This window comes from Pteropus medius, unplaced genomic scaffold (assembly GCF_902729225.1).
Source record: "Pteropus medius unplaced genomic scaffold, Ma_sr-lr_union100, whole genome shotgun sequence".
Lineage (NCBI taxonomy): Eukaryota > Metazoa > Chordata > Mammalia > Chiroptera > Pteropodidae > Pteropus > Pteropus medius.
The window spans coordinates 17962268-17988830 of NW_024342467.1; the positions used below are offsets into that span (position 1 = coordinate 17962268).

Sequence of the window (26563 nt, forward strand, 5' to 3'; positions counted from 1 at the left end):
GACAGGAGTGAGGGGACCAAGTGGGTGAGAAAGATTACTCTGGAAGCGGTATGGGTCACAGAGCTGTGGGATGCTGGAGAGATGAGTCAAGAAGTTACCAGTAGTTTATTCAGGAAAAACTTGAGAGGACTTCAGGTCCTTTGTATTGGTAACAGAAGAGGGGAGGCATTAAAAGGAGGAAACTTGATAGCTGTGGGTGATTAGTGAGGGAGAAGAACTTAGCTACACCTGTGTCTTTGCTGTGGGCGACTGCATAGTGGTTCTGGGTGGTTTCTAGCGGTAGGGACCTGCTATTACGGTACAGTTTGATTTGAACATAGCTGCTGCCTCCTTTATAGTTGTAGCTTCATTTGTCAGCTGTTAAATTTGTTCCTGCAAAATCAGATGCCTTCCCCAAGGATGTATCTGCATGAGGAAAACGTGTCTTACTGGCACCATTGCAGTGATCACCCCTGAAGGGTGGAAATGGGGGGACGTGTGTGAATGGTGGCGAATAAGCAGGTGTAGAAGGGCTCTGGAATCCAAAGAACTTTCGCTCCCCTTCACTTTGTAAGGCCTGACATGAATTATTCTTTGTGAAACCGCAACAGGCCTGAATTATGCTTAGTGTGTGCTGGGTCTCTTTTAATTTAGAGTCAGTAAGTCTGAGTGATATAACGTCCTGGGTAACTGACGTGGCCTGGGAACCTACCAGTCAGAGCAGATGCTTACTCTAGTGCTGAAGAAGGGTTCGGGGGCCCACGTTTCAGTCACTGCTCCTTCATTTATCATTCTGGGATGTCTGGGGAGGAACCGGGGGCCATCAGTTACCAGCTCCGCTGTGTGCCGTCTGGGTGCATCCTGGCTGAATGTTGTGACTGGCTGCAGGTGACAAAATGACTACCATATCTTTTTTCTAGGATTCAGAAATGGAAGCCTGTATTTTCCACATTCAGTGGTGGTCAGTGAGTATCCTGGCTTCCTCATACCTCAGTCCCATCACCCACTACCCTTGACCACAGACCTGTACTCCCTGTGTGTTACAATTCAGCACAGTTCTGGCACGGTAGTGACTGTGGGAAAAAAAAATGAAAACAAAAGAGACTCAAACTGAACCTCAGCAGGCTGAGGAAATGAGTGAAAAACAAGACTTAGAATCAGAAGGCAAGAGCCGTGACGTAGGTCAGGTGACTGGTATCTCTGCTCTAATACTGACATAGAAACTGACGATCTTGTGGAAGAAACAGATGGGGCTTGGTCCTCTGTTGCCCGGAAGCGGGAGCTGCATGGTAAGACCTCCTCTGCATGGAAATGCACCTCGAGGAAGCTCTGCATCTGAGGACAAGAAAATGAGGATGGGAGAGGACAAAGGATCTCATGTAACACAATTCTGGAAGACTCTGAAAGAAACTGCATTTTCATGACCTGGCTTACGGTAAAGCCATGCCAGAGAACGCGGTACTGCACAGTGGGATTTCACAGAGTTCATGGGAAAGTTGGGGCATGCCGGGTAACCCCGACGAGGCCGAAGACCGTGTTACATATGAAGATGAACAAAGAGCTGTCCAGTCAGAGCAGCGCCATGATGTTCTAAGATAGGATGAGATGTTAAAGTCAGGACTAACCACGGAAGTGAACTTGGGTAAAGAAAAGAAGGGGTACGTAACTGTTCCCCAAATCCCGCCATCTCCAGGTGGAGTAAAAGACAGAGATGAGATCCAGAATACCCTGAGCTCAGAATTGTACCTGTCTAGTGTAGGTGTCAACAAGCTTCAGGAGCCAAGACCACTGTCTGCCAGCACAGAAGCAGTCAAGGACCTACACATACAGTCTGAATCCCAGAAGCCCCTTAGCACTGGGGAGAGGAAGCCAGACAACAGCAGGGGGAGCCACAGCCTCCCTGAGAAAGTAGATGAAGTGGGACAGAGGGACGGCCATCCCCAGGGTGCTGTTCCCTCTGCTGCCTGGGTGGCCTAGTTGATGAAGCCATCCAGTGTGATATGAGCCCCTGGCAGGATGCAGAGCTGAAGAGGTCCCCAGATTCAGCACCAGAAGATAGTAGAAAAGGGACGTGGGAAAAGTCAGTGTGGTATATGGAGCTGGATGAAATGGGAGAGCACAGCAGTCCCTGGGGAGCTGTTCCCTCTACTTCCTGTGTGGCCCAGTTGAACAAAGTTGACAAAGCCATCCAATGTGATAGGAGCTGGTAGCAGGATGCAGAGCTGGAGGGCTCCCCAGAGTCATCACCAGAAGGCAGTAGAAAGGTAACAAGGAGGAACTCAAGACTTTTAGCTTTCTCCTAAAAATGAAAACTAAAGATGCTGGTAATGAGTCCCTGTATATCTTGAGCCTGTTACACAACCATTTTAAGGAACTATGTTTTGTTATTTCATAGAAAACTAATTTGAGTTTCATCTACAAAGGCTAGATGAATGTAAATGTTGCAATGTCATGTTTGGTTTAGAACACTGATATCTCTCTTAGTTTGAACTAATAAAGCTATTATACCAACAACCAAGTTAAGAAAATGTGACATTGTCAAGCCACTGGAATTTTAAGTTGTAAAGCAGTTAATAAATTGAATTGCATGTGTGCAATTCTTAAGCATTTTCTTCCTTTCCCAATATGGGCACATGACTGATAATACCACGAATAAAGTTGTCGGGTCATCTGTGTATGCTTCTATATGTATCCTGTTTTATAATTTCTAGGGACCTTTAGATAAAGCGAAGGGATGGTGGAGTTGACAGAATGAACAGTTGAAGGATTCTCCATAAACAGGACCTGCCCTGGGGATAGAGATTATGCCTTGCTCATTTTTACAGATGGAGAGACCAGATAATAACACTGATGTGTCCAAGGGTGGGTTCTGGTACCATGTCCTTTACTTCCAACTGCTGTATGCTCCTGGAAACAGGAAGCTTTCTGCAAACAAAGGTTCTCTGTACTCAGAACCTTGGACCTAGAAACGAGTCTCCCAACAAATCATACAGGTTGTCTCACTAGGTGCCAGAAATGTTTTTCTGTGGTTGAAGGCTCTCCCAAGGTTATTTGAAAGAACAGGGCAGATGTGGGAGAGAGCATGGGTGTGCCTTCAAGAAAGGCTGGCTGGGTACTGTATGGACAGTATGGTAATACATACAAGTGGGGCCGCTGGTTTTGCCTCTTATGTTACCCTGTGATGACACTACCCTATATGTTTAACTCCCTATAGTAACCAAGTACCTCTCGAGATGGAACAAGTAGATAACAATCATTTTTTCAGATGAGATGCAAAAAGGCAAACAAGATACTGTTCCTAAAATTGGTCTGAATGAGAAGGTCTATGACTTTTGTCTTGCCCCCGACTTCAAGATTTGGTTTAATACTCCAGGGAAACACCTCCGACCCCTGTCCTCTGTGTTCCAATATCGCCTGCGTTTTCACTTTCATACCCCATTTCAGGATATAACAAGTGAGACCTGGAATATTCTCACCCCCAAGGAGACCATATATTCCTTAGAGCGGAATCCACTGTGGAATCTCCTTCCTTGGAATAGTTAGTCTAGAGCTGAACCGGACACTCAGCATTTGTAAATGAATGGTTTAGTGTCGATTTAGATTAACAGCTTTTGTGCTGAGGTCACGGTTCCCGCCCTTCCCAGCCCAGCAAACACACCTCGGAGGAAGGGCTGAGAAAAGAACGCTTTGACTACAGAACTGAAGACTAGGGAAGCCCGGAGCCCAGAGCGCCCGACTTCCTCGCTTTCATGGGTACCAGGAAGGCATTCCACTGCTCTAACTCTGCTCCCACCGGAAACTGCTGATTCATTCACCCATGAATTCCCGTGAGAAAAGGAAGGAATGTATGAATGAGTTGAATCTGATTGCCTTTTTGACACTTGCGAAGTATGAGTTTGAAGTGTTATGGGTGCATTAACTCAAGGCACTTAATTGGGGCTCCCTGGCTAGTAGGAAGGTGTTAGACCCTAGAAGTTGGGGAAGATGCCAGTGCCAGTATATGAAAGAGGAAGCACAAAAAGAGGAGGCTAGTTCTAGCGAACACTTTCCTGGTTTGTAATCCTTCCCAGAGTCTTCCCTTTATCCTAGAGGCTAGATTAAAAGCCAAGCAGACGTTTGGAAAACGGAGTTCAAAATGAAAGGTTAACTTCTGATAAGACCTATACTTTCATTTTCCCAAGTGGCTACTGCACCCCTGTGGCAGGTTGATTTCCTTGGGACCAGCCTCTGAGATGGAGATTCGTGTGCAGGAAATTTAATGGGGAAGGCTTTGAGGAATGACATCTTTGAGGGGTCAAAGCAAGCAAGATCAAGCAGAGGGAGAAGTGGCATTCACACAGTCACAACAAAAGCCTTCGCCCGTTCTGAGACTCCCTGAGCTGCGACAACCCTGCAGCTGTCCCAGCTGGGGCCAGAGGCCACACCTTACATCCCAGCATTGACCGGTCACTGTGATACAAGATGCTCCTGTAAAAGAGGCATGACCTTGGGCAGATGAGTTTTCTTCAAGAAAGAAGAATCACTGGGAAGGCAAAGTCAGTTGTAAACTGTCAGCTGTCAATGGTTCCAGCAGCGGGGAGAGTAAATACTTTTTTAGTCCTTGAAGGCAAGGGTAGGGGTTGGGAGGCAGATAAAAGGGCTCGATACATCATCCACTACAACTTCCAAATCGTTCCAACTGGGGGACGTAACCATACTTTTAATTAATTCGCACTGAACACCACCATGTGTGACACGTGTTAAGTGAGCATACAACAAAAAAGACAGTCTGTGCCCTCAAGAAGCTTCTGGACTTCTAGACAGTTGCTAATTACCACACATGTAGTGGCTAAAAACAATACCTATTGACTTCTGGTTTCTATCTGGCACGTGAGGAGCTTAGAAGTCTTCACTCCAGCCTAACAAGTAAAAAGCTGAGCAAACTAAGAAAATCAAATCTTAAATCCATCAGAGAATTGAGGGTCACAGGGCAAACTACTGACCCAGAAACGGGAGAGGTCGGCAGATACAGAGAATCACAACTTACTGGAGCAGAAACCTGTGGGAACCAGTGTCTGGCTAGCACACTGACTGTGCAAGCGTACCGTTAGTGTCGACACAGGTCGGAGGAGAGAGAGAGGATATATGGGAAATTACTGTACTTTCTGCTCAACTCTGTTGTGAAAACTGTTGTAAAAAAAAAGGTCGTGAATTTTTTAAAAAGTGAAAACTAAAAACAATGCCTATTTGTTATCTCACAGGTCTGTAGGTCAGAAATCTAGGTAGGCTAGACTGGCTTCTCTGCTTAACACCTCCTAAAATGCCACATAAATTGTGGGCAGGCCAAGGCTGTTGCCTGAAGGCTCTGGTGAAGATTATGTGTCCAAAGTCATTGCAACAGTGAGGAGAATTAAGTTCCTTGTGAGTATAGGACTGGGGTGCCCATTTCCTTGCTGGCTGTCAGCTAGGGATTGATTTCAGCTCTTAGAAACTGCCACATTCTTTGCCATATGGCCCTTCATTTTAAAGCCACCAAGAGCACATCAAGTCTTTCTCAAGCTCAAAATCTGAATTCCTCGTAGCTACCTACAAAAAAACCCCCCATGGTTTAAAAAAGTCTCATGTGATTTGGTCCTGACTGACTACCCAAATAATCACCTTTTGAAAAGGTCATCTGTATCTTGTAACAATCTAATCATGGGAGTAAAATCCATTATAATTATAGTCGCATAGTCCCATGGATTTAGGCTGCCAGCCTTGGGGTGGTTTTACAATTCTGTTACAACCATGATGACAGGTTGTAGGAAACCTTGGTACAGGGAGGTCTGGTGGCTTCCTGAACAGGAGTTGAGAGTACAGAGTCCGAGGGGAGAGATTTGGGGATGAAGAAATTCGATTCATCAGCTTTACGGACTGAGTGGTTGGGGAATTGGAGCAGAGGAGGAAGAGTGTGGTTTGAGGTTCTTATAGGTAAGCTGGGCGAAAGGAGGTGACAGGCTAGAGAGGCAGGCCACAGAATCTAGGCCAGAAACAGAAGACAGAGAAACCTGGAGTGAAGGAGAAGGGACAAGAATTAACTTGCAAGGGCTGCAGTGGACGGCGAGATTCCGGTTAAAACAGGAAGTGGAGGAAGCCTTCGGTAAGAGGTTAATCATTTAGAGCTCCTGTTCTCCAAGTCTGGTCCCCAAACCAACAGCATCTTTTGGGAACTGGTTAGAAATTCAAATTTCACCAGTTTATCCCAGACCGGTAAATCAGAAATTCTGAAACTCTAGGGGTAGGGCACAGGCACCTGTTTTAACGAGCCCTCCAAGTGATTCTGATGTTGCACACGTTCCAGTCTTTGATGTTCCAAATTGTAACAATGTTTAATGTAAGTGGGAACCAGCAGAATAAAGAAAATTTCTAGAAGGACAAATTTTATTGCTGCATGCTGAGCTAGGATGCCAAGGGTTAAATGTAAGGCATGGCTGAATTAACTGGCCTTAGGGTTTTCAGAAATAACAAGGTTCCAATCTGGGCCAATTGTGTTACTAAGATATATTTCTAAGGCCAGGGCCAGGAGCAATTACTAAAGAGAGTTGGGGAAGAAGCCAGCCCAGCCTGCATCAGTTACTCTTTAAAGAGGCGGGTAATCCAGACCCCAGGGAAAGAGAAAGAGGGAATGGTCAGGTTCTGGGACCCTGAGCAATGAAACAGCAACAGACCCTGGTGGAGAGGGAGGAACCTGCCCATAAGCAGGATCCAACGGCTTTGGCTCATCAAAGAACAGACACCCTCCCTAGCCTGCCGAGCTGCCTCGGCTGCAGCACAAAGCCAGAAGTTTTCAAGTGGTCTGTGCTTAGCCAACAGGATGAGGATGTATCTTGAGATGTGGGTAGTACACAAATCCCTTTATCCGTAATATTTTTTAGAGCCAATTATTCTGGGAATAAAAATAATCATGGGATAATGGCAATAAGTTCTAAGCAAGTTAAATACATGATTTTTCACTGTTATTATATGATATTTACCCTTCTCCGCAAAAAAAAAAAAAAAATCATGCCGGGGGTTTATGAACACAGGCCTTTGGTGTGCAGCAAGGCCCAACATGCTTTATACTGTTGAGTTAAAAAATGAAAAAGAAATATTATGCCAACAAATGTGTATAGTATGCTACATTTATGTTAAAAAAATGCTTATGATATGTAAAATGTTTCTGGATGACTTCACAAGAAAGTGGGAATGTTGTTAGCCACTGGGGGAGGGAACTGAGTGGGGGAGAGAGGAGGAAGGTTTTTATGATTAAATCTAATGCACTTTTTAAATTTGGTCCACGTAAGTATATTATGTTTCAAAAATAAATACATTAGCATTTTTTAAATAAATAGAAGAATGGGCTTTTATTATCCTCAACGACAGAGAAAAGCCAAGGCTGAAGTCTGTGGGCATTCAGTAGCCTCACTATGGAGGGTGACAGCACCTGGAGGAGCGTCCTCAGGGATCCCTTCGTCCGGCCACCCTGACATTTCTAAGGCATCACCAACCACGGTGACCAGCAGGGAGGACGCCACTGACGAGAGCTTTCCTGCCTGAAATCGGCCATCTCTGGAGCGAGCAATGGAGGACACAACTCACTCTCCTGTGGTCACATCTTCACTGGAAGGTGAGTGAGAAATCACACGCGTGACGCCAGACACCCTTCCTCCTCTCCCGGTCCCCTCCGAGCCCACGATCCTCGGGTGGGCCGCAGAGTCTGACCTGAGACGGGACAGCTGAACGCGTCGAGTGCCTGTCAGTCCGAGTCTGAACTCTCATTCGACTTGGAAGACTTATGCTTTCGTTTTCTCTTCTTTTTCTTCTCTTTCTTCTTTTTCTTGTGCTTTTCCTTTTTCTTTTTTTTCTTGTGTTTCTCCTTACATTCTGAGGAACCGGAGCTGCTTCCATCGTCATCTGAGGTGGAATCCTCCAGTAATTGTTTTAACTGCTGTATCCTAAACATTTAAGATTGGTCAAAGAAGCATCAACCCTAACAACTTAAAAAAATTATTTTTAGATATAATAGTGAAGGTAACAAAAAGGTCACAAATAATCACCTCATTAAACATAGTACTTATTTTTATTTTTGCATAAAAATAAAAATTTTTTTATTTTCCCCATTCCTGTCCACGTTCGTGCCTATTTTACAGGACTGTAACAAGCATAAGGAATTCTGTATTATTTTCATCTTCTGAAATATTTCTGCATGTTTCTGTGGTCCTTACCATTAATTATAACTTCTAACAGATACATAGTTTCCTAAATCTTTTTCCCACTGCACAAGTTCATATTAGGTAATCTACCTCCTCAACAGTGATGGCTCAATATCACCAATTGGGAAAAAAAAAAACCCTCTTGTTTTTTCCGTCTTTATTCATGTCTAGGAATAATTTTTAACAATGGCTAAGATCTTTTAAGACGTTGGAGAGGATACACTAGATCATGTGAGAGAGACTCAGTCCCAGAGGAGAACCGGAACAGCACAACCTGGGCTGCGAGCATCACCTGTCAGCGGCATGAGTGGCCTGGGCCAAGCCCAGTGCGAGAGGCGAACCCAAGCAGAATGAGCTGACCTGCTCATCCCGCCCAGCCCACCCCAACACCCACGGGCCTTTTCAGCATTGCTCCTGCCCCCCAAGTGTTTCACAGTTAAAGTGCCGTATTTATTAAACCACTCCTCTGTTCTGGAATGGTTATTTCCAACTTAATTTAAAAGGTGAAGAGGGTATTGTTATCAGGACAACCTCACCTGATATCCTTTTCATGTCTTTTATTCTCTCGTATGATGTCGTACATGGGATCTTCATGTGCCTTGAGGGTTAGAGAAGGTTAAGGTTTGATTAGTCTTCATGGACTGTTAGTTAAAGAAAAATTATATCTCTGTGTTACTAAAACCAGTTATTTTTTCCAGTTTGGTTTAGTTTTTTGTTCAACATGTTCTAATTCTTCCTAAGGGTCACTATTACTACAAACTCACTGAGGCTGTGAAACGGCCTTTCCAATTAGAAAAATATAGGATACAATTTAAATATCTTTTATAAGGAAATACACCATGGCAGAATCATGAACTACTATTCGAAGTAGAATTATTGAGGTAATTCTTTGTCCTATATGGATAGATGACTAAGAGATAAAGATAAGAGTTAAAAAAACAAGTGAGTTATAAGATGATATATGAGTGAAACATTTATAGTACACAAAAATATATGGTAAGTACCCCTAAGTCTGGAAGTATATCAGAAATACAGATAATTTAAAGTGACTTGAATTACTTAAAAATAAGAATACATTTATGGGAAATGTTATATGCGAATTATCTCAATTTAAAAAAAAAGTTTATTGTAGAAATTTCAGATGTTACCAAAAAAATCAATTAAAAAAAAAATCTATTACCTTACTACCCAGAGATAACTACTATTAACACTTGGTTTTTCCTTCATTTTTAATAACTTATGAAAAATTATAATCATTTTATATATACAGCTCTATTGCTTATCACTTTTGTCATGAACATTTTCCTGACATTATATACTCTTCTAAAATGTAATTCCCAATGGCTAAATAACTTGTTACAGTAATTTATGTTGATATGTTGGACTATTAAGTTGTTTCCTATTTTTCTTTAGTTTCCATTTTTTGTTTATGTTTATACAAGCTATCCTTGTACATACATAATCAGTTGTGTATGTATTCATGTTCTCCTATATCCTCAAGGTAAATTCTTAGACGTGGGATTTCTAAGTCAAAAAAAAAGAGTATGTTTAAAGATTTTGAGATTTTTCACCAAACTATGTTCTATAGCAGTGGTCCCCAACCTTTCTGGCACCAGGGACCAGTGCTCCTGTGACAATATAATGCCTGGTGATCTGAGGTGGAGCTGAGGTGGTGATGCCAGCGCTGGGGAGCGGCTGCAAAAACAGATGAAGCTTCGCTCACCCACCACTCACCTCCTGCTGTGTGGCCTGGTTCCTAACAAGCTACCAGGACCAGGACCAGTCCATGGCCTGGGGGTTGACTGGTACCTATAAAAATTGACATTCAACCTAGAAGTGAAATGACTGAGCCAAAAAAATTACTTCAGATTATTAAAAAAATAAAATTAAAATATTTTAAATGTCTAAGAAACTTTGGAGAATGTCTGTTGACCCCAGTTTGATATATGCTGATAACTTCAGTATATCTACACAGCAGCATATTCCGCTTGGCATTAGTTACTGAATGGTGAATTAACACTTCTGGGAAATGACTCCATCAAAGTGAGGAAATGAGATATATTTTACTGTCATCTAAAGAGCATATATAATTTACATACACACTTATAACTTATAATTTAAAGATATCTAATCTTTAGATGAAGACTGGGAAGCTAAAACCTGATTTTAGGTATGAAACATTTTTTTACATAATAAGTAAAAAGTGGATAACAATGTCTGCTTCAGAAAAAGCAGCAGTGTTCCCAAGGCATAAGCAAATAACACTTTAATAATAAGTTAGTTTTTTATTAATAAACTACTCCATCACACAAACGTAATTCAACAGAGATGTAGATAGCACCAGATATGCTGGGAATGCATTTTATGTGAATGCATTTTATTTTAGCACCAGATATGCTGGGAATGCATTTTATGTGAACTTGCAGTTCACGCTGCGAGCCTGATTCTTGATATTCACTATCCCTGATACACGTAAATGGACATGGTGGGGTTCTACTTACTACTCTGAACTGTTCTAACTTTTGGTTGCCTTTGATAAAAAAAGGGCATTCTTTGTCGCCTGTTCGGTGACCATACCGTTTACAACGCCAACCTAAAAACAAAGAAAAAAGGAAATATTTCTGTAAGATAACATAGTTTCATTTGATGAAGATAAACAATCAGTAGATCATATTAAAGTTTTTCTTCATTAAACTCCAATTCTAAAAGCAAATGTAATCAGTGAACGATCCATGAAAGATCCTAGAAAATCGACATCACGTGAGAGATTAGTAGACATGCAAAGCACTAGGCCCACCCCAGAAATAATATGGACAGATACTTGAATTTCAGAAGACTTGGGGGTAGTCTGTAGACATATTAAAGTTTGAGAACTACTGTTCTAGGTAACATTACAATCAATAAAATGAATGAAGATATGTACAGTATACGTATATGTATATTTTATCACATCTGGATGAGTCCAAGTTTTGTGGGGCCTTTGCGGGGCAAGGGCTCTTTAGGAAAAGAAAAAAATCTTGCCTAGGCAAATTTTACAAAATCATGACTACCTGAACACATCGCTTCAGGTTCTGCAGACCTTCGGAAGGTCCAACCATGGGGCCCTGAAGCTCGAGCTTTATTTAATTCTTGGCAAATCTGGCTCTGATCCCAACTCAAACACTTGTATTTTCAAAATCAGTACAAATAACTATAAAATGGTAAGTGAAATGCAACTAACCACCTCATGAAAGAGTAGTGGTTTTCAAACTTAAAAAAAAAGCTGTAGATTTTGGGGTAAAGATGCCAGACTAAACACATTTATCTGCTTTCATTCCCTTCCTGAGAGACTGTAGAAACGATAAGAGAATTATTTTCAAATAGAACAAGCCCGGAAGTTAGTAGCTCAAGAATGGTCAAGTGACAACCTCCATAAATCTGTTCTTCCGAATTTGCCCAAATCAACCTATTTGAAACCCTGGAAATTAACCAAAGGCTTAACACAATCTGAAGAGCATTAATTCAGAAAAAGCTAGTGAACGTTGGTAAGAACAGCAGGATTTCTGCCATTTTACCTGGCCCGACTCCCAACCCTCTCTCATTACTTCCACAAGTCTTAAAAACCAGCAGCCTTGCAACCATGACAGCTGTGAAAAGCAGCAGCCTTGTACCCCCTGAAGGGGAAGACTGGGTTTTGGATCCCCTCAAACAGCCCTAACCCGAGCTGAAAATCCGCATATATCTTTTGACACCCCCAAAACTTTACCTGCTGTTGACTGGAAGACTTACCGATCACCTAAAACTTGATTAACACTTATTTTATAAGTTACATGTATTATATACTATATTCTTACAATAAAGTAAGCTAGAGAAAAGAAAATGTTATTAAGAAAATCATAAGGAAGAGAAAATACATTTACAGTATTGAAAAAATGCACGTATAAGTGGACCCGCACAGTTCAAACCAGAATTGGAGTTCTACTTACCACTCTGAACTGTTCTAATTTTTTTTAAATTGTGGTAAAATACAGGCATACCTCAGAGATATTGTGGGTTCAGTTCCAGACCACAGCAATAAAGCAAGTATCACAATAAAGCAAGTTGTAATCTTTTTGCTGGAGGAGAGTCTTGTCTTCAATTTGTAAAAAAACGCAAAATCTGTGAAATGCAATAAAGCGAAGCACAATAAAATGAGGTATGCCTGTATAAGTAGCATAAAACTTAGTATCACCAACTTCCATCTCCATAACTCTCTTCACTTTGTAAAACTGAAACTCTATCCCCATTGAATAACTCTCCAACCCCACCCCACCCCGTGAATAGACAGCAATCACTACTCTATTTTTTGTCACTGATTTAAGTACCTCATATAAGTGAAATCATACAGTGTTTATCTTTTCATAACTAGCTTACTTTACTTAGCATTCTGCTCTTGAGGTTCATCCATGTTGTAGCATATGTAAGAATTTCCTTCCTTTTTAAGGCTGCATAATCTTCCATGGTAATGTATATACCATATACATTGTCTCCTCACTTATTGATGGACACTTTCCTCCTACCTTAGGTAGTGTGAATACTGCTATGAACATGGGTGTCCAAATATTGCTTCAAGACCCTATTTTCAGTCCTTTTGGGTATATACTTAGAAGTAGAATGGCTCAATAACATGGTAATTTTGTTCTGAATTTTTTGAGGAACCGCAATACTTTTTCCTATAGCAGCTGTACCATTTTACATTTCCTCCAACAAACACTACACAAAGGATCCAGTTTCTCCACATTGTTGCCAACTTTTGTTTTGTTGGGGTTTTTTTTTGATAGCAGCCATCCTAATGGGTGTGAGGTGCTTTCTCATTGTGGTTTTAATTTGCATTTCCCTAATGATGAGTGAATGTTGAGCATCTTTTCAGGTTTTTATTGGTTACCTGTATCTATATCTTCTTCGGTGAAATGTCTATTCAAAGTCCTTTGCCAAATTTTAATCAAGTTGTTTCTTTATTGTTGAGTTAGCAGTTCTCTATACATTTTGGATATACTCCTTTATCACATATATGATTTGAAAATATCTTCTCCCATTCTGCTGTTGCTTTTTACTCTATTAATGTCTTTTATTCATAGTATTTTTAATTTTTCATGAAATCAAATTTTTTTTTGTTTCCTGTGCCTTTGCTGTTTTATCCAAGAAATCATTACAAATCCAATTTTGTGCAGCTTTGCCCTATGTTTTCTTCTAAGAGTCTTATAGTTTTAGGTCTTACATTTAAGTCTTTGATCCAGTTAGGATTAATTTTTGTACATGGTATTGATAAGGGTCCAACTTCATTCTTTTGCATATGGATATCCAGTTTTCCCAGTACCTTTTGTTGAAAAGACTGTCTTTTCCCATTTAATGGTCTTGACACTCTTGTCAAAAGTCATTTGACCATATAAATAAGGATTTATTTCTATGCTCTCTATTCTATTCCATTGGTCTATATGTCTACCTTTATGCCAGTTCCACATCGTATGGATTAGCATAGCTTTGTAGTAAGTTTTGAAATGAGGAAGTGTAAGTCCCTCAGCTTTATTCTTTTTTTTTACAAGATTCTTCTGGCTATTTAGGGTTCCTTGAGATTCCATATGAATTTTAGGATGGGTTATTCTATTTCTGCAAAAAATTCCATTGAAATTTTTATAGTAATTGTATTGACTCTGGAGATCTCTTTGGGTAGTACTGACATCTTAAGAATGTTAAGTCTTCCAATTCATAAACATGGGAAGTGCTGCCATTTATTTATGTCATCTTTAATTAGTTTCAGCAATTCGTATAGTTTTCATTGAATGAGTCTTTCATCTCCTTGGTTAAGTTAATTCCTAAGTATTTTATTCTTTTTGATGCTATTTTTGTAAGTTCCTTTTTAGATTGTTCATTGTCATTGTATAGAAATGCAGCTGCCTTTTGCGTGTTGACTTTATATCCTACTACTCTGCCAAATTCATTTATTAGCTCCAATATTTTTTTTTTTGTAGCATCTTTAGAGTTTTCTACATATAAGATTATATTAAGAAAATTGATTTTAACCTAGCGTTCTACACACTGGCAAATTAAAGCATCTGTAAAATGAAGATGCTTCCAGTGTTGAATATTTTATCTCCTATAAACCCATTTCAAAGGAAGCCGTGGTGGATACACTCCACCATAAGAAACTATAACAACAAAGAAGATGGCTCAACATACAGGAAACGGGAGATCCAACACAGGAAGAGGCTAAGGGAAACTGCAAAATGCTGGTGTCTCAGTTAGCTCAGGCTGCCATAAGAAAATATAGACTGGGTGGCTTAAACGACAGACATTTATTTTCTCACAGTGCTGGAGATGGGTGCCAGCATGGCTGGTTTCTGAGGAGAACTCTCTTCATGGCTGGCATCTCTCCCCAATCCTGGTTTGAAGGAGGTTCATTCTCTGGAGAAGGCGAGCAGAGTCTCTGGCTGTGGAGCTGTCAGGCACATTGGAAGGCAATGCACACAGGAAGAGCATGTGAAAGACTGAATGCTGGATGCTGAGACTTCACAGCCTTGTTCCTTAAATCGGTTCCCAGAACAAGGAATGTGGCCTTCATCTTCGGCAGGAAATGACTTTGCTGTGAAAACCTAACCAGCCTAATTAGGAAGATTACAGATACTGATCTCAGAGTTACTGTTTACAACAAGATAATGCCTGAACCTGGAAAATCAATATATATAATACAAGCATGATCTTTAGACGTATGAAGATAAATATAAAAATAACCAACTAAAAGAGCTTCAAGTGGGAACGGAGAAAAAGAGACTGGGAACTGCTATTTTAATTATGTGCACGATGAATCTCTACAAACAAGTGTCCTAAAGAGGCAGCAGTGCCCTTTCTTCAAATGCCATCTTACGCTGGCGAAGGGGCTGCTGCTCGGGTGTGTGTGGGAGGTGCCCACAGATCTCTACCTGCTCCACACTCACCCTCTGTGGCCCGTAAGCTCTGCTCGGCTTACGCGGATGAAACCTCAGCACTGATGGAGGGGGACCGACCGAGGTAACACCCAAAGGGACCCGCCCTCCAGGGCACCCCGGTCCCCCATGGCGTTTCTAACGCGGAAGGGCCTTTCTGTCGGCAGAACAGGACTGACGGGTGTACTCCAAAGACAGCTACGTCCTGCGCCAAGACACCCCTGGAGCCGGACGCCCTGGGGTCAGAGCTTTCGCCACCTCTTACTGACACGTGCACGGCGGCTTCCGAATGCGTGAAACAGAGATCGGGCCATGACCGTGACAGCGCTGTGGCGAGAACGAGTTAGAGAAACACGCGTCGTGAGTCGCGGTGTGTGGCGTGCGCGTGTTCAGGAGTGCTACTTGACACTTCGCACTCACACTGCATCACTTTGACTTCCTTCCCCAGTGGCATCCAGAGCCCCTTGGTTGGCGCGTGAGCCAGAAATTCCCTGGCGTGTTCGTTGCCTGGTACATCTGGTATACAGTCTTCTGGCTTGGTCTCATCTTCCTAAACAAGGAAACGGCGTGTCAGCGACATGGCACAAAAGCCCTGGCACCCCACACTCCCCCACCCCGTCTCCACCCCCACTTCGGAACACAGCGCGGCCTGGCTTTCCCATGGGCCAGAGATCCCAAGGCCGTCGTCACCAGTCACCCTCTCAAGGACTAGAAAGACAAACGAGACCTGACAGCAGAAACGGAGAGGAATGTACTAGAAGAACCGGATCGCACAAATGAAGTAGCTGTTCTTACACAGAAGTTACTTGTGAAGCAGAATAAAACCTGTCCTTCATATAGGAATGACCCGCGAGCTCAAAATTCTAATGTAAATTAGATTCTAAGACCCAAAACGGTTTACTACCTCAAAATCTTTGTGGAATGAGGCAGGATATGAGAATTAGAGCAGACAAGGCTAGCTGGATAATAAAAACGGCGCGTTATGTTAAAATGGGCTTATTAGACCTTGAAGGCCACTGTCAGGTTTTCTAGTCACACGTGCTGTGTCTCTGATACACGCTTTCACCACTGAATAACCACATTTACAGTTAAGGAGCTTTTCTATGTTTTAGCTTCCATGAGTATTAAATGTATATTGGAAAATGTCTTTTTAAAACTTTTTTTAAAATTGAAATTAAGCAAACAGAAAAGATAACTTTTGGCCTTGAACTACTCTAAGTCTTAGTCCCGCAGAGAGAGACCAAAACTGGCCGGGGTGCTGGAGGAGGAGCTCCTGCACCCCGGGAGGCTGGACGGAAGGCTGGACGGAGATGAGCTTCAGAGTCTACTGTTCCCTAAGCCGATGACATTCAAGGAACCAGCAGCAGGGGAGTCAGAGAGTCAGCACAGGGCAGCAGAGCTTTGAGAAGATGCTGTCAGAAGTGAGAGAGAAGGGGAGGGGTCCTGAGGAGCAGACGTGGGCCTGCGGCGTTTCTTAAGGAACAGACACACAGCTGATTAAATTTCTACAAAGGCACAGGCTGGTGACTAAGCCCGAGTGTCTGATCGGCATCTGCAGGGAAGAAACAGGGTTATCGTAACGAGAGGTGCAAAGCCTTATGCAACCGTTTTCATAACAAGTTACTGAGTCTGAGCTCTGAGTCTGATATGTCTAAGAGAAGAACCCAAAGCAGAAACTTCACACTGACCTTGATAAGCCCAGGAGGAGGTTTTTCATAACTGGAAAGGAGAAAAAAAAACAACCAACCATCATCAATCTCATTAACAGAGGTACAACACATTTTAATGAGCGAAAAGCAGCTGCAGGCTAAAATTAAAAGGATGTTTTTAATAAAAACTTAAAACTACGTTACATCTACAACGGTTAATAAAATATGCCCAGCACTCAAGAGATCACATGTAAATAAACTGATGCTGTACCACATCCTGCTGAGATCTAGAACTTAAATTCACCGCACTAATAACGAGCCCGGTGTTTCAGCACAATGATGGTAGTTTTGGAAGAAGGGAAAGCAAGAGATTGCAGGGAAAATGTGAGGTAAGAAGACCGTGAGTTAATTATAGTTCCCAACTGTCATAGTTGTCAGGTTGCTTACCCAGGGTAACCCCTGCTTACGCAGGACGCTGGAGTGGGGGAGAGGAGGGTTGGGTGGGGCAGCACAGCGGGGAAGGAGCAAAGCTGGAGGGGAGGAGTGAAGGGGTCCCAGAGGCCCCCCCTCCCATTTCTCTGCATGTCCAGATTCAAGATCCTCCCGTCCCACTGTCCACAGCGGAGCCTACCCTGAGAGCTGCCTTCTGCTCCTCAGCTCTCTGACTGCCCTCTATGCCCATACTGACCTTGCTGGACTCTGTGCAGGATCCCTGCACAGGGCCTGGACGTCAGGTGGCATTTAATAAAGAATGCTGCTAGATTAAGTATATGAATGATTGTGTGGGGGAACCTCCTTGCCCTTTGCCAACAGAGCTCTAAGACTCCCCAGGGTCCTGAGGGTACAAGTCATGCCTGTGCTCCCCGTTCATTTGTACTTTCCATCACTGCCGGAACTGCTGGAAAAGGCTTCTGGATTCCACCTTTGGAAAATCAGCTCATGCTCATTTTTAAGTATTTACACACCATTGGCTATTAAACACACAACATGGGTGTTTGGCTTTAATTATGAATGCCTAAAGGACCAGAAATCATATATATGAGAATGAAAAAAACACACAGGGCAATCAAACACCCCAGGTCTGTTCAGTGCCTCCACGGGAACATTTTACTGAGGACATGTGCACACTGCGACTGGTTTAAAGTCATGTCTTGACTCCAGAAACATGGAAATGTGGGAGTTTCGACACTGCTGCACCCAGATGGTGAGGGCAGGGCTGACTAAGTTTCCAAGTTTTTAAAAATGAATTGTATTACGTTTATCCCCAGAACAACATTAATAAAAAAAAATAGTAAGAGAGTGAATTAGCTATTGATATGGGGCAATCCCCATAAAAGTTAAAATAAAAAAAGAGAAAGTAGGGAGCAAAACAAAACAATGTATTTCGTATGCTTCTATTTGTGCCTATGAGAAAAGAACCCACACACCTTGACATATATAGCACATAGACAAGACTATCTCTGGAAGAATACCTAAGAAACTGGTCACATGCTTGCCTCTGGGGAGGGAACTAAGGATCATAAATGGCTAAGACCTTTTATTTTTCATTCTATTCACATTCGCATGCACATATATTAACCTATAGAGTGCCTTTTAATTACAAAAGAAAAATAAAATCAATGATATCTTCATTACAGCTATGTAGATATAGGCCCAGGTTACTATATCTCTGAAAGAAAAACCAAAGGTATCTTGGAACTAAGAAAGGAAAATGGAGCCCAAAACGTACTACTAGGAGTTCATATCTGCTGTAGAATTATATAAGCCGAACTTTTGTTTTAAAAATCAACATTATTTCTGTAATTGTTTCGGGAATAAAATCCCCACATTAGCTCTTAAAACATTTGATATTTTCCTCCTACAAAAAAGGAGCAGGTACAAGACTGGAGCACTAGCATCACAAAGGCCGAGATCTGGATCCAACAGAAGTGGGAGAAAAGTTGTTGGATGATAAATGACGAATTTCGGAGCTTTTCTAAGTGGACAGAAGAGGATGTCCCCATGGAGATTACATAGTAAGCGGCGGGGGCACGAACAGACTCAGGTTCCTGGTGTGGTACAGTGCTTTTCCAAAGCGAATGCTGAGAATACTTTCCAGCACAAAGCAGTGGCATGACACAGCCATACATGAGCAAGAACACCGGAGATCTGCATAAATGGGGGAAAATGATACAGTTCGGCTGCAGCCCTTCATTACAAACATTAATGGCGCGCTTTATGCACAGAGACCGAAGGGGGCTTGGTAGGACAGTCTACAAATGCAATCACCCGCTCTTTGAGCCACGGGAGTTGTATAAACAACAACATATGGCCAATCAAATTGAAACCCAAATTCCTGAAAAATATGTGACTGTTGTTGCCAAGATGGAAAGGAGTGTGATGGAACTAGATGTTTTGAAATCTATTATTAGCAATGGCATTGCCTAAAAAGTCCATTTTACAATAGTTTTCACAAATTTTTAAAGGAAGGGGGTTGATGGTTTTTCCTAGGGGATAAACAATTCATTAACATCAAAAAAGACAATTCTTCAGATTTAAAGTAATTAACTACTAAATAGAGTGGATTTGGAAATGGGGGTATGTTTATATACAGTTTGGCTTCTGTGCTCTGACAGTCAAGAAGTCTACATGTATCCTTGCAGTTAATTCTTAATATTTAAAAATGTTGGTGGAGGCCCATTATTTTGTACTATCTGAGAAGCTTACTGTTAAATCATTCAGATTGTAATAACATGCTCCGTGTAGGAAAGAGAATAAATTTATGCAAGAAGGGAGAAATATTCTCTACCTAATTGTGTATTGGGCAACAAATCTTTAATTTGGCAGAGAGAGAGAGAGCTACAGAGTGCCCTGAAGGGGCCGGGACTGCAGATGCCAGAAATGCAAGGTCTGTATCCTGAAACCATTGAGGTGACATTCAGCTCAAGGGCCACACTGAAAAGAGCAGGCCAAGGCTCCAACAACGCAATGTGTTTTGTGTCAAAGCTCCAGGAAGGTTTATTATGAAGGATTTTAATCCTTTGACGGCCTTTCCTTACGTGATTGTTTCAGCGCCGGGAACAGAAACTATTAGATCTATTAAATAATTCAGTGAACACCAAATTTAGTTTGCCTTCTAAAGTTAATTACCTTCTAAAGCTAATCAATCCAACCTCCCACCTGATGTTTAAGCACGTCTACACTCTTCCACCTGACAGCCACCCACTAGTTAGGGACAAGTCCCTCATCCCACTCTTTATTATTCCCTTACCACGCTCACGTTATAACACTGGGTTTTCTCTTCCCTTATTAACAGCAGGAAATGAAGAGATTATATCGGGTTCGTAGTGGGCCCTATGACCTGAAAACCGTAAAAGGACAGGGACCAACGCGCTCAGCGGCACTTCCCGCGTATCCAGCCCCCAAATGCAGACTGAGCGCCTGGTAGGCAGGTGCCGGTGACACTGAGCGCGGAGCGGAGCCCCAGCCAAACTCCGGCACGCGGACCGCAGCCCTGCGCCCCGCTCGGGCAGCGCCCCCAGCCCGCGCGCGCCCGGGGAGCCTCGGGGGCGGGGCCTGCGCCCCTCCCGGCCCGGGCGGCTCCGGGGCGCGCGGGGCACCCACCTCCCCTCCCGCCCGGGGACGGCTGCAGGGCGAGAGCGCGCGCCGCCCGCGATCGGGAGCCGGCGGCCGGGCCCACCGGCCCACTCGCGGGGCTCCGAGGGCCCCGCGCGGCGCGTCCGCACGACCCTGCCCCGCGGGAGCCCGGGGTCGGCGGGGACTCACAAGGACTCCAGGTGCTTGAGCTGCTGCAGCTGCTGCGCGTCTTGCCGCCGCCGCTTCTGCTCCCGGCGCCGCTGCAGCTCCTGCTCCGGCGGCTCCCGCGCCCGTCGCGCGGCCCCGGTCCCCGCGTCGTCGCGCCCGGACCGGGACGACATCGCGGCCCGCGCGGCTGGGGCGGCCCCGCGGCGCGGCTGAGGCGGCGGCGAAGACGGCACTTCCTCCGCGCCGCGCCCGCCCGGCCCCGCAGCGCCCCCTCCGGCCGCCGCCCCGCGGCCCGCCGGCAGAGCCCGGGGTCCCCGCCGAGGCCGCGCGTCCCCGCCTCCCGACAGGCCGGCCGGGCCGCCTCCCCGCGGAGCGGCCTCTCGTCCCCGCTGCGAGCAACGGCCCGGGTCGTCAGGCCGGCCGTTGCCGGAGGTCGGAGCGCGCCCCCTGGCGGCGGCCGGGGGCTGAGGATGCCGGCGGTGGGAGCCTGCGAGCCCTTCCCGCCGCCGGGGACCTCTCCCGGCCGGACGCCTCCCCTCGCGGTCTCCAGCCCTGGGGCCAGGGAACCTGTGCACGTCATCTCTGTGTCCCCTAGTGGCCAGACAGGCGGGAGCCGCTCCGTGTGTTAGAGGATTCCTCCCGGTCTGAAGAAAGGAAGGCTCCCCATAGGAATTCTCCAGTTTTCTAGAGCATGCGATCCCTGGTTAAAACAGTGTGTATTGTCTTTAGACAAGGTTTGGGTGCTGGAAGTGAAAAGCTAACATACAAGGAGCAATTTTTGTGGGCTGGTTATTGAGCTAAGCCTTTAATAAGAATTGATTTAATCTTTAAAAACTTATATGTATTACCTTAAGTTTATAGATAAGGAGAAGGAGCCCAAAGAGTTAAATGACATGCCCAAGGAGGCAGAGCTAGTAAGTCATGGAGCCAGGATGCAAAAGTGTTAGGTCCTCAACTAGGTTGCGTTTTGAAAGTGTATCTGTTAAGTGGAATTATATTAATTGTTGGCTGCAATAATCTTCCATCTCACTTGCTTTCTACAAATGACCTTGACACTCCTCCCATGGAGAGGTGGGTCTATGCCCCTTTCCTTGAATTTAGACCAACCTTAGTGATTTGCTTGTAACCAGTAGAAAGTAGTAGAAGGGATGCCTTATCATTTTTGAGATTAAGTCAGTAAAAGTCATATAGCTTCCTCTTGGTTCTTTTGAAATATTCCTTCCTGAAGCCTTCAGGGATGTAAGCTAACTGCCCCGAGGCCACCATGCTATGAGGAGGCCCAAGCTTACTCATGGAGAGATCACATGAAGTGGCTTTGAAACTCACAAAGAGAAATGTTAGGCCAGGCTCCACTGCCTAAACACCCCTCACTTCCGGTCAGGTGACTCCATGGTGCATGTCAGAGATACATCTAAGAGGCTCACATCAACCAAACAACCAGAATAGTTCCTCCCCTCCTGGGGAGGCTTTGTTCCTGGCCAAAAGAGGAAAACATAAAAAGAAAAGATACCACCATTCTTCACAAACAGTGACCTCATAGCAACAAGCAAATAATATGAAAACCTTAGGATATACTTTTATGCAGAAACCATTTGAGTTGGGTTTCTCACACCTGAAATTGAGTTTTGATTGTTCAAATATCCGCTTAACACAATGATTTGATCTCAGCAAGAAGACCCAGGGATTGATAACTCGATTTTAGCAAGTATTTGTCAAGACTCTTTTGAAAACAACAGACCAACTTTCAAATCAAACTTTTAAGAAAAATAATAAAGTTTATTGTTTCACATATGTGACATGTCATGTGGTGGAACTTCAGGAATGGCTGGATCTAGGTGCTGAAATGTTATAGTTAGCAATTTCTCTTTCTCAGTTTCACTTTCCTTTGTATTGCTTCATTCTCATGTGGGTTCTCCCACTGTGAGGGCAAAGATGGCCAACAACCTAGCAGCCCCAGCTGAAAGAAACCTTTCTCAGTTCCAATTACACGTCTACGTATTATATGCACTAGCTTAGCAAGGGCCATGTACCTGTCATGGAGACAATCACCGTGGTCAAGGAGATGCATGCAGTACTCTGGCCCACTCTAATTCCCAGGGGCGGGATCAACTTTACCCAAGCCATACAGACTAACGGGGCTAACAGGATGAATTATATCAACAGGTTTTAAGTTTCATTAGAATAAGCTCTAATAGAAACAATGAACATTTCTTTAGTGCTACATGTTTCTCATTAGATTCTGGGATCTAATAAGATCTAAAATCATTTATAATTATGTTTTATGTTCATTTCACAGAGAATACTGTGACTGTTAATTAACTTACCGAAGATCACTTAGGTAGTCCACATAATGTTAGATATATTATTTCCTTAATAAATTGTGGAATTCAATTTGCTCATTTTATTTAGTATTTTTGCATCTATATTTATAAGTTAGATTGGTACCCAGTTTCTTTCTCTCTTTTGCTATTTTTGCCACATTTTGGTATCAGGATTGTTTGCTTCTGTGGACCCTGCAAAAGAAGATACCTACTAAGAAGGGCTCCTGGTAGCCAACTGGTCTCAAATTTTAAAAAAACAGCCTAGCAACTGTTCCTACACAGGGGCCTCTAATGCAAATTTCACTTCATGCCTGCACTGAACTGCCTGCCTGCGCTGTGGTCCTGCCATCAGAGCCTGGTCCCGGACAGAGCAAAGGGAAGGGGGTCAGAATGTAGTTGAAGGGAGCAGAGCAAGAACTGCCTAGCCTGAGAGGGGCCTCGCCAGGGGCCACCTGGCCCTGGGGGGCGGCCTCACAGCTAGCTGTGCTGTTTCACAGTTGAGCTGTCACGCTGTTGAGATGTTCCACAGCTGTGCTGTTCTCAGGCCCTGCTATATCACAATTGAGCTATTTGCAGTGACTAAAGTTTCCTTCCTCGCTGCACCACGCCAGACTGGGAATTCCCGTTGGTCTTGAGCTGGCTCCAACGACCATCGCTTGATACTTCCAAAATAAATGGAGAAACTTTTGGTGACTTACTTCCATTAGTGCAGTTTTAATAAATAAGAATGACCGATTCTAAGCTATTTAACTTCTCCAGTGAATGTCTTGCAGCATCTGGGTCTCTAGTGTGAAGTCCTCCCCGGCTTAGCCTCCTGTGTGAGACCCTGTGGGATGTTTGCTATTAAGTCAGCTCACAGTGCATCTTGATGGCCTGGGGAACACTCAACAGCTGGCAACTTAAAATTCTCAGCTGTCCAACTGTCAAGGAAGCCTCACAGGACCTGCCTTCACCCTATCTTTAAGTATTAAAAGAAATCCTGAAAAAGAAAAAAACTCCTGAAGAATGGCTTTTTTTTTTTTCAATGTGGAATCCACACTTGTAACTACGCTAGAAAATAAGTAAACAAAAAACTTTCTCTCCCTCCCCAAAGCGGTAACAGGTAATTGGATCTACGGCCACGTAGGAGCCTGGCATGGTCCTAAATCCGGAGTCTCCAGGGACAGACGGCCACCAGCGGGTCTGCTTAGGCACTAAACACTTTTTTCTCAACTTTGGCCCAAAGCCCAGTCCCGAGGAGTTCACAATTTCTCCCTCGGGGACGGGTCCCTCCTGCAGCTGCCAGCCCTGTTGCCGGCGCGGGCCAGCGGGCTCGGAGGATCCGGCCGCGCCGGGGCGGTGCAGGGCGCATCAGGCCCGGCCCCGCGCGCGGCCGCGGCTCCTCCCCTCGCTCGGATGTGGCCGGGGGGCGGAGGAGAGGGGGTGGCTGCTCTCCGCTCCGGGAGGGCCGGGAGCCTTTTCCACGTTTGCAAACGCAGCTGCGCCCAGGCCGGCTCCGCGCCCGCCGCGCGCTCCTCTCCTCGCTTCCCCCGATGGCGTTCAGGGCCCGGGGCTGGCGGCCCCCACCGCCGCCGCTGCTCCTGCTGCTGCTCTGGGTGACCGGGCAGGCAGCGCCCGTCGCGGGCCTGGGCCTGGGTTCCGACACGGAGCTGCAGATCGAGCGACGCTTCGTGCCCGACGAGTGCCCGCGCACTGTGCGCAGCGGCGACTTCGTGCGCTACCACTACGTGGGGACATTCCCCGACGGCCAGAAGTTCGACTCCAGGTACCGCTCCCCGCGCACCCGGCCGGCTTTCCCGCTCCCTCTCTCCGGACAGGCCTTTCTCTCCCGACGGACCTCCCCCAGCTCCGCCCCGCGAACCTCGCGCTCCTCCCTCTCCCTCTTCCTCCCGCAGAGCTCCCCGACCCTAAATCCCTCAGCCCCAGGGGCGAGCCTACCGGCCCTTGTGCTTCCCTGGTCCTCCCACCCAGGACTGGACTCTTGGAGAAGCCTGTGCGTAGCGGAGTTGGGGCAAGTCATGCGCTCCCAGCGCGCTTAGAAAGGCGGAATCTACGTAAGATGGCCTCTCCGTGGTAGATCCCACCCCCCACCCCCGAGTAAATGTTGGCGTCCGCCTGCCACCTCCCTTTACTGTGCCTTTCCGCGCGGCCCGGGTATCTAGACAGACCGAGCCGCCGATGCTGCAGCTGATGATAGCAACCTCGAACGTTGCTGGAGCTATTTCAGCGTCCCAGGGTAGTTCTAAGTGCTTTCCATATAATGAACTCATTTAATTCTTACAACAGTTCTCTGAGGTTGATGCCGTTACCACCCTCATTTAGCCAGTGAAGTAGCTCGAGGCCGTCGAGGCTAAGAAACTTGTTTAAGCGGAGTCAGCCCGGCAGCCCAAGTCCAGAGTCTGTGCGTATAACTACCACCGCCCGCCCTTTCTGGCCTTGCAAAAACCTCCCCGGGGCAGGATGTAGTCCAGCGCGAGTCTCAGCTTTGCCATGGGGCCTTGCACCATGCCCACGATTCCTGCCCCAAGAGCACAGCCCCTGTACCCCACTTCGCTCCAGTTTAGTTTTAGGGGTTAACAGGCCTCTTTGGCTTCAGCTCATTCCGCTCTCCTCCCTGAGGCTTTCTTACCAACTGGGCTGTGCGGGCACTTCCCCCAGCGGATCGCCAGCCTGGGCCTGGGCGAAGAGAACTGTTTGCTTCGGAAATGCTCTGTGCCCTAAGGCTGCACTAGACTCATCCCGAAGTTATCTTTCAAAACATTCTCTTAGCTTCTCTTGGCTTTTTTGAAATTACAGACAGTGAGTGAATCTATAAAAGCTGATTAGCATACCACGTGGCACATAGCAACTGCTCAGAAATGGTCAGTCTTACTATTGTTTCAGTTGCTTAAAAAAAAACGGATTGAGATATAAGTCACATACGATACGATTCACCCCTTTAAAGTGTACAATTTAATAGTTTTTCGTATATTCACAGACTCGTGCAGCCATCACAACTATCTATTTGCAGAACATTTTCGTCACTCCCCAAAAGAAACGCTGGACCCATTAGTGGTCTGTGCCCTCCAACCCCAGGGAGCCACCGATCTACTCTCTGTCTCTTTGTGGAATCATACAATTTGTGGTGCTTTGTGCCTGGCTTCTTTCACTTAGCATAATGGTTTCAGGGTTTATTCATGTTACAGCATTTGTCAGTACCTCATCCCTTTTAATGGCCGTATAATATCTCATTGTATGGCTCTACCACACGTTTGTCAGTTGATGAGCATTTTACACTTTTTGGCTATTATGAATAATGATGTGTGCACATCATTACTCACAAGGTTTTGTGTGGATATGTGTTTCATTTATTTTGGTATATACCTAGGAGTGGAATTGCTGGGTTCTTTGGTAACTATATTTAACTCCTTGAAGAACTGCCAAACTGTTTATCCAACATGGCTGCACCATTTTACATTCTCGCCAGCAATACATGATGGTTATAATTTCTCCACATTCTCCCTAACGCTTATAATTGTCTGTCTTTTTTAATATTGCCATCCTAGCGGGTGTGCAGTGGGTGTCTCCTTGTGATTTTGATTTGTATTTCCCTGGTGGCTAATGGTGCTGAGCATCTTTTCATGTGTTTGTTGACCATTTCTATGTCTTCTTTCATATGCTTCTTTAGTTAGAAAATAGAGAAGAATTTCTTGTTCGTGCTGATGGTAATTATTAATTCCCAC

General features: G+C 44.7%; 3 protein-coding genes across 12 annotated transcripts in view; 1 reads left to right on the top strand and 2 right to left on the bottom strand.

Moving 5' to 3' along the window:
* LOC120602165 (retinitis pigmentosa 9 protein-like) overlaps nt 1–1484 on the bottom strand; it is a 5162-nt gene extending 3678 nt beyond the window's left edge. Inside the window, exon 1 of the mRNA XM_039862172.1 lies at nt 1414–1484. Coding sequence (XP_039718106.1) covers nt 1414–1484 — 71 coding nt within the window. The remainder of the gene's footprint in view (nt 1–1413) is intronic.
* A 5616-nt stretch (nt 1485–7100) lies between these two features.
* LOC120602430 (retinitis pigmentosa 9 protein) lies at nt 7101–25126 on the bottom strand. 10 transcript variants are annotated; one of them, XM_039862712.1, is made up of 7 exons: nt 24780–25126; nt 16816–16846; nt 15548–15677; nt 10691–10782; nt 8726–8787; nt 7699–7931; nt 7101–7596 (listed from the first exon to the last, which is right to left on the bottom strand). In XM_039862712.1, the coding sequence occupies exons 1-6, from the start codon at nt 25109–25111 to the stop codon at nt 7733–7735; spliced, it is 846 nt and encodes a 281-aa protein (XP_039718646.1). In that variant the 5' UTR covers nt 25112–25126; the 3' UTR covers nt 7101–7596; nt 7699–7732. The 10 variants fall into 10 exon arrangements, 8 of the variants coding, with proteins under 8 accessions (XP_039718646.1, XP_039718645.1, XP_039718651.1 ...); XM_039862711.1 differs by having other exon boundaries at nt 7101–7931; XM_039862717.1 differs by lacking the exon at nt 24780–25126 and adding an exon at nt 20542–20749 and having other exon boundaries at nt 7313–7931.
* The window catches only part of FKBP9 (FKBP prolyl isomerase 9), a 28990-nt gene continuing 26687 nt past the window's right edge, over nt 24261–26563 (top strand). Inside the window, exon 1 of the mRNA XM_039862706.1 lies at nt 24261–24606. Within this exon, the coding sequence (XP_039718640.1) occupies nt 24374–24606 (233 nt within the window). The 5' untranslated portion in view covers nt 24261–24373. The remainder of the gene's footprint in view (nt 24607–26563) is intronic.

Bases quoted from the DNA above. Each gene is read 5' to 3' on its own strand.
- LOC120602430 (XM_039862712.1), bottom strand. From the start codon at position 25,111: ATGAGTTCATTATATGGAAAGCACTTAGAACTACCCTGGGACGCTGAA. The intron at 16,847-24,779 runs GTAGGCTCGCCC...TCTCCTTTCCAG, and splicing joins CCAGGGAAGCACAAGGGCCG to TTATGAAAAACCTCCTCCTG. The intron at 7,932-8,725 runs GTGAGGTTGTCC...TTAAATGTTTAG, and splicing joins AGACATGAAAAGGATATCAG to GATACAGCAGTTAAAACAAT.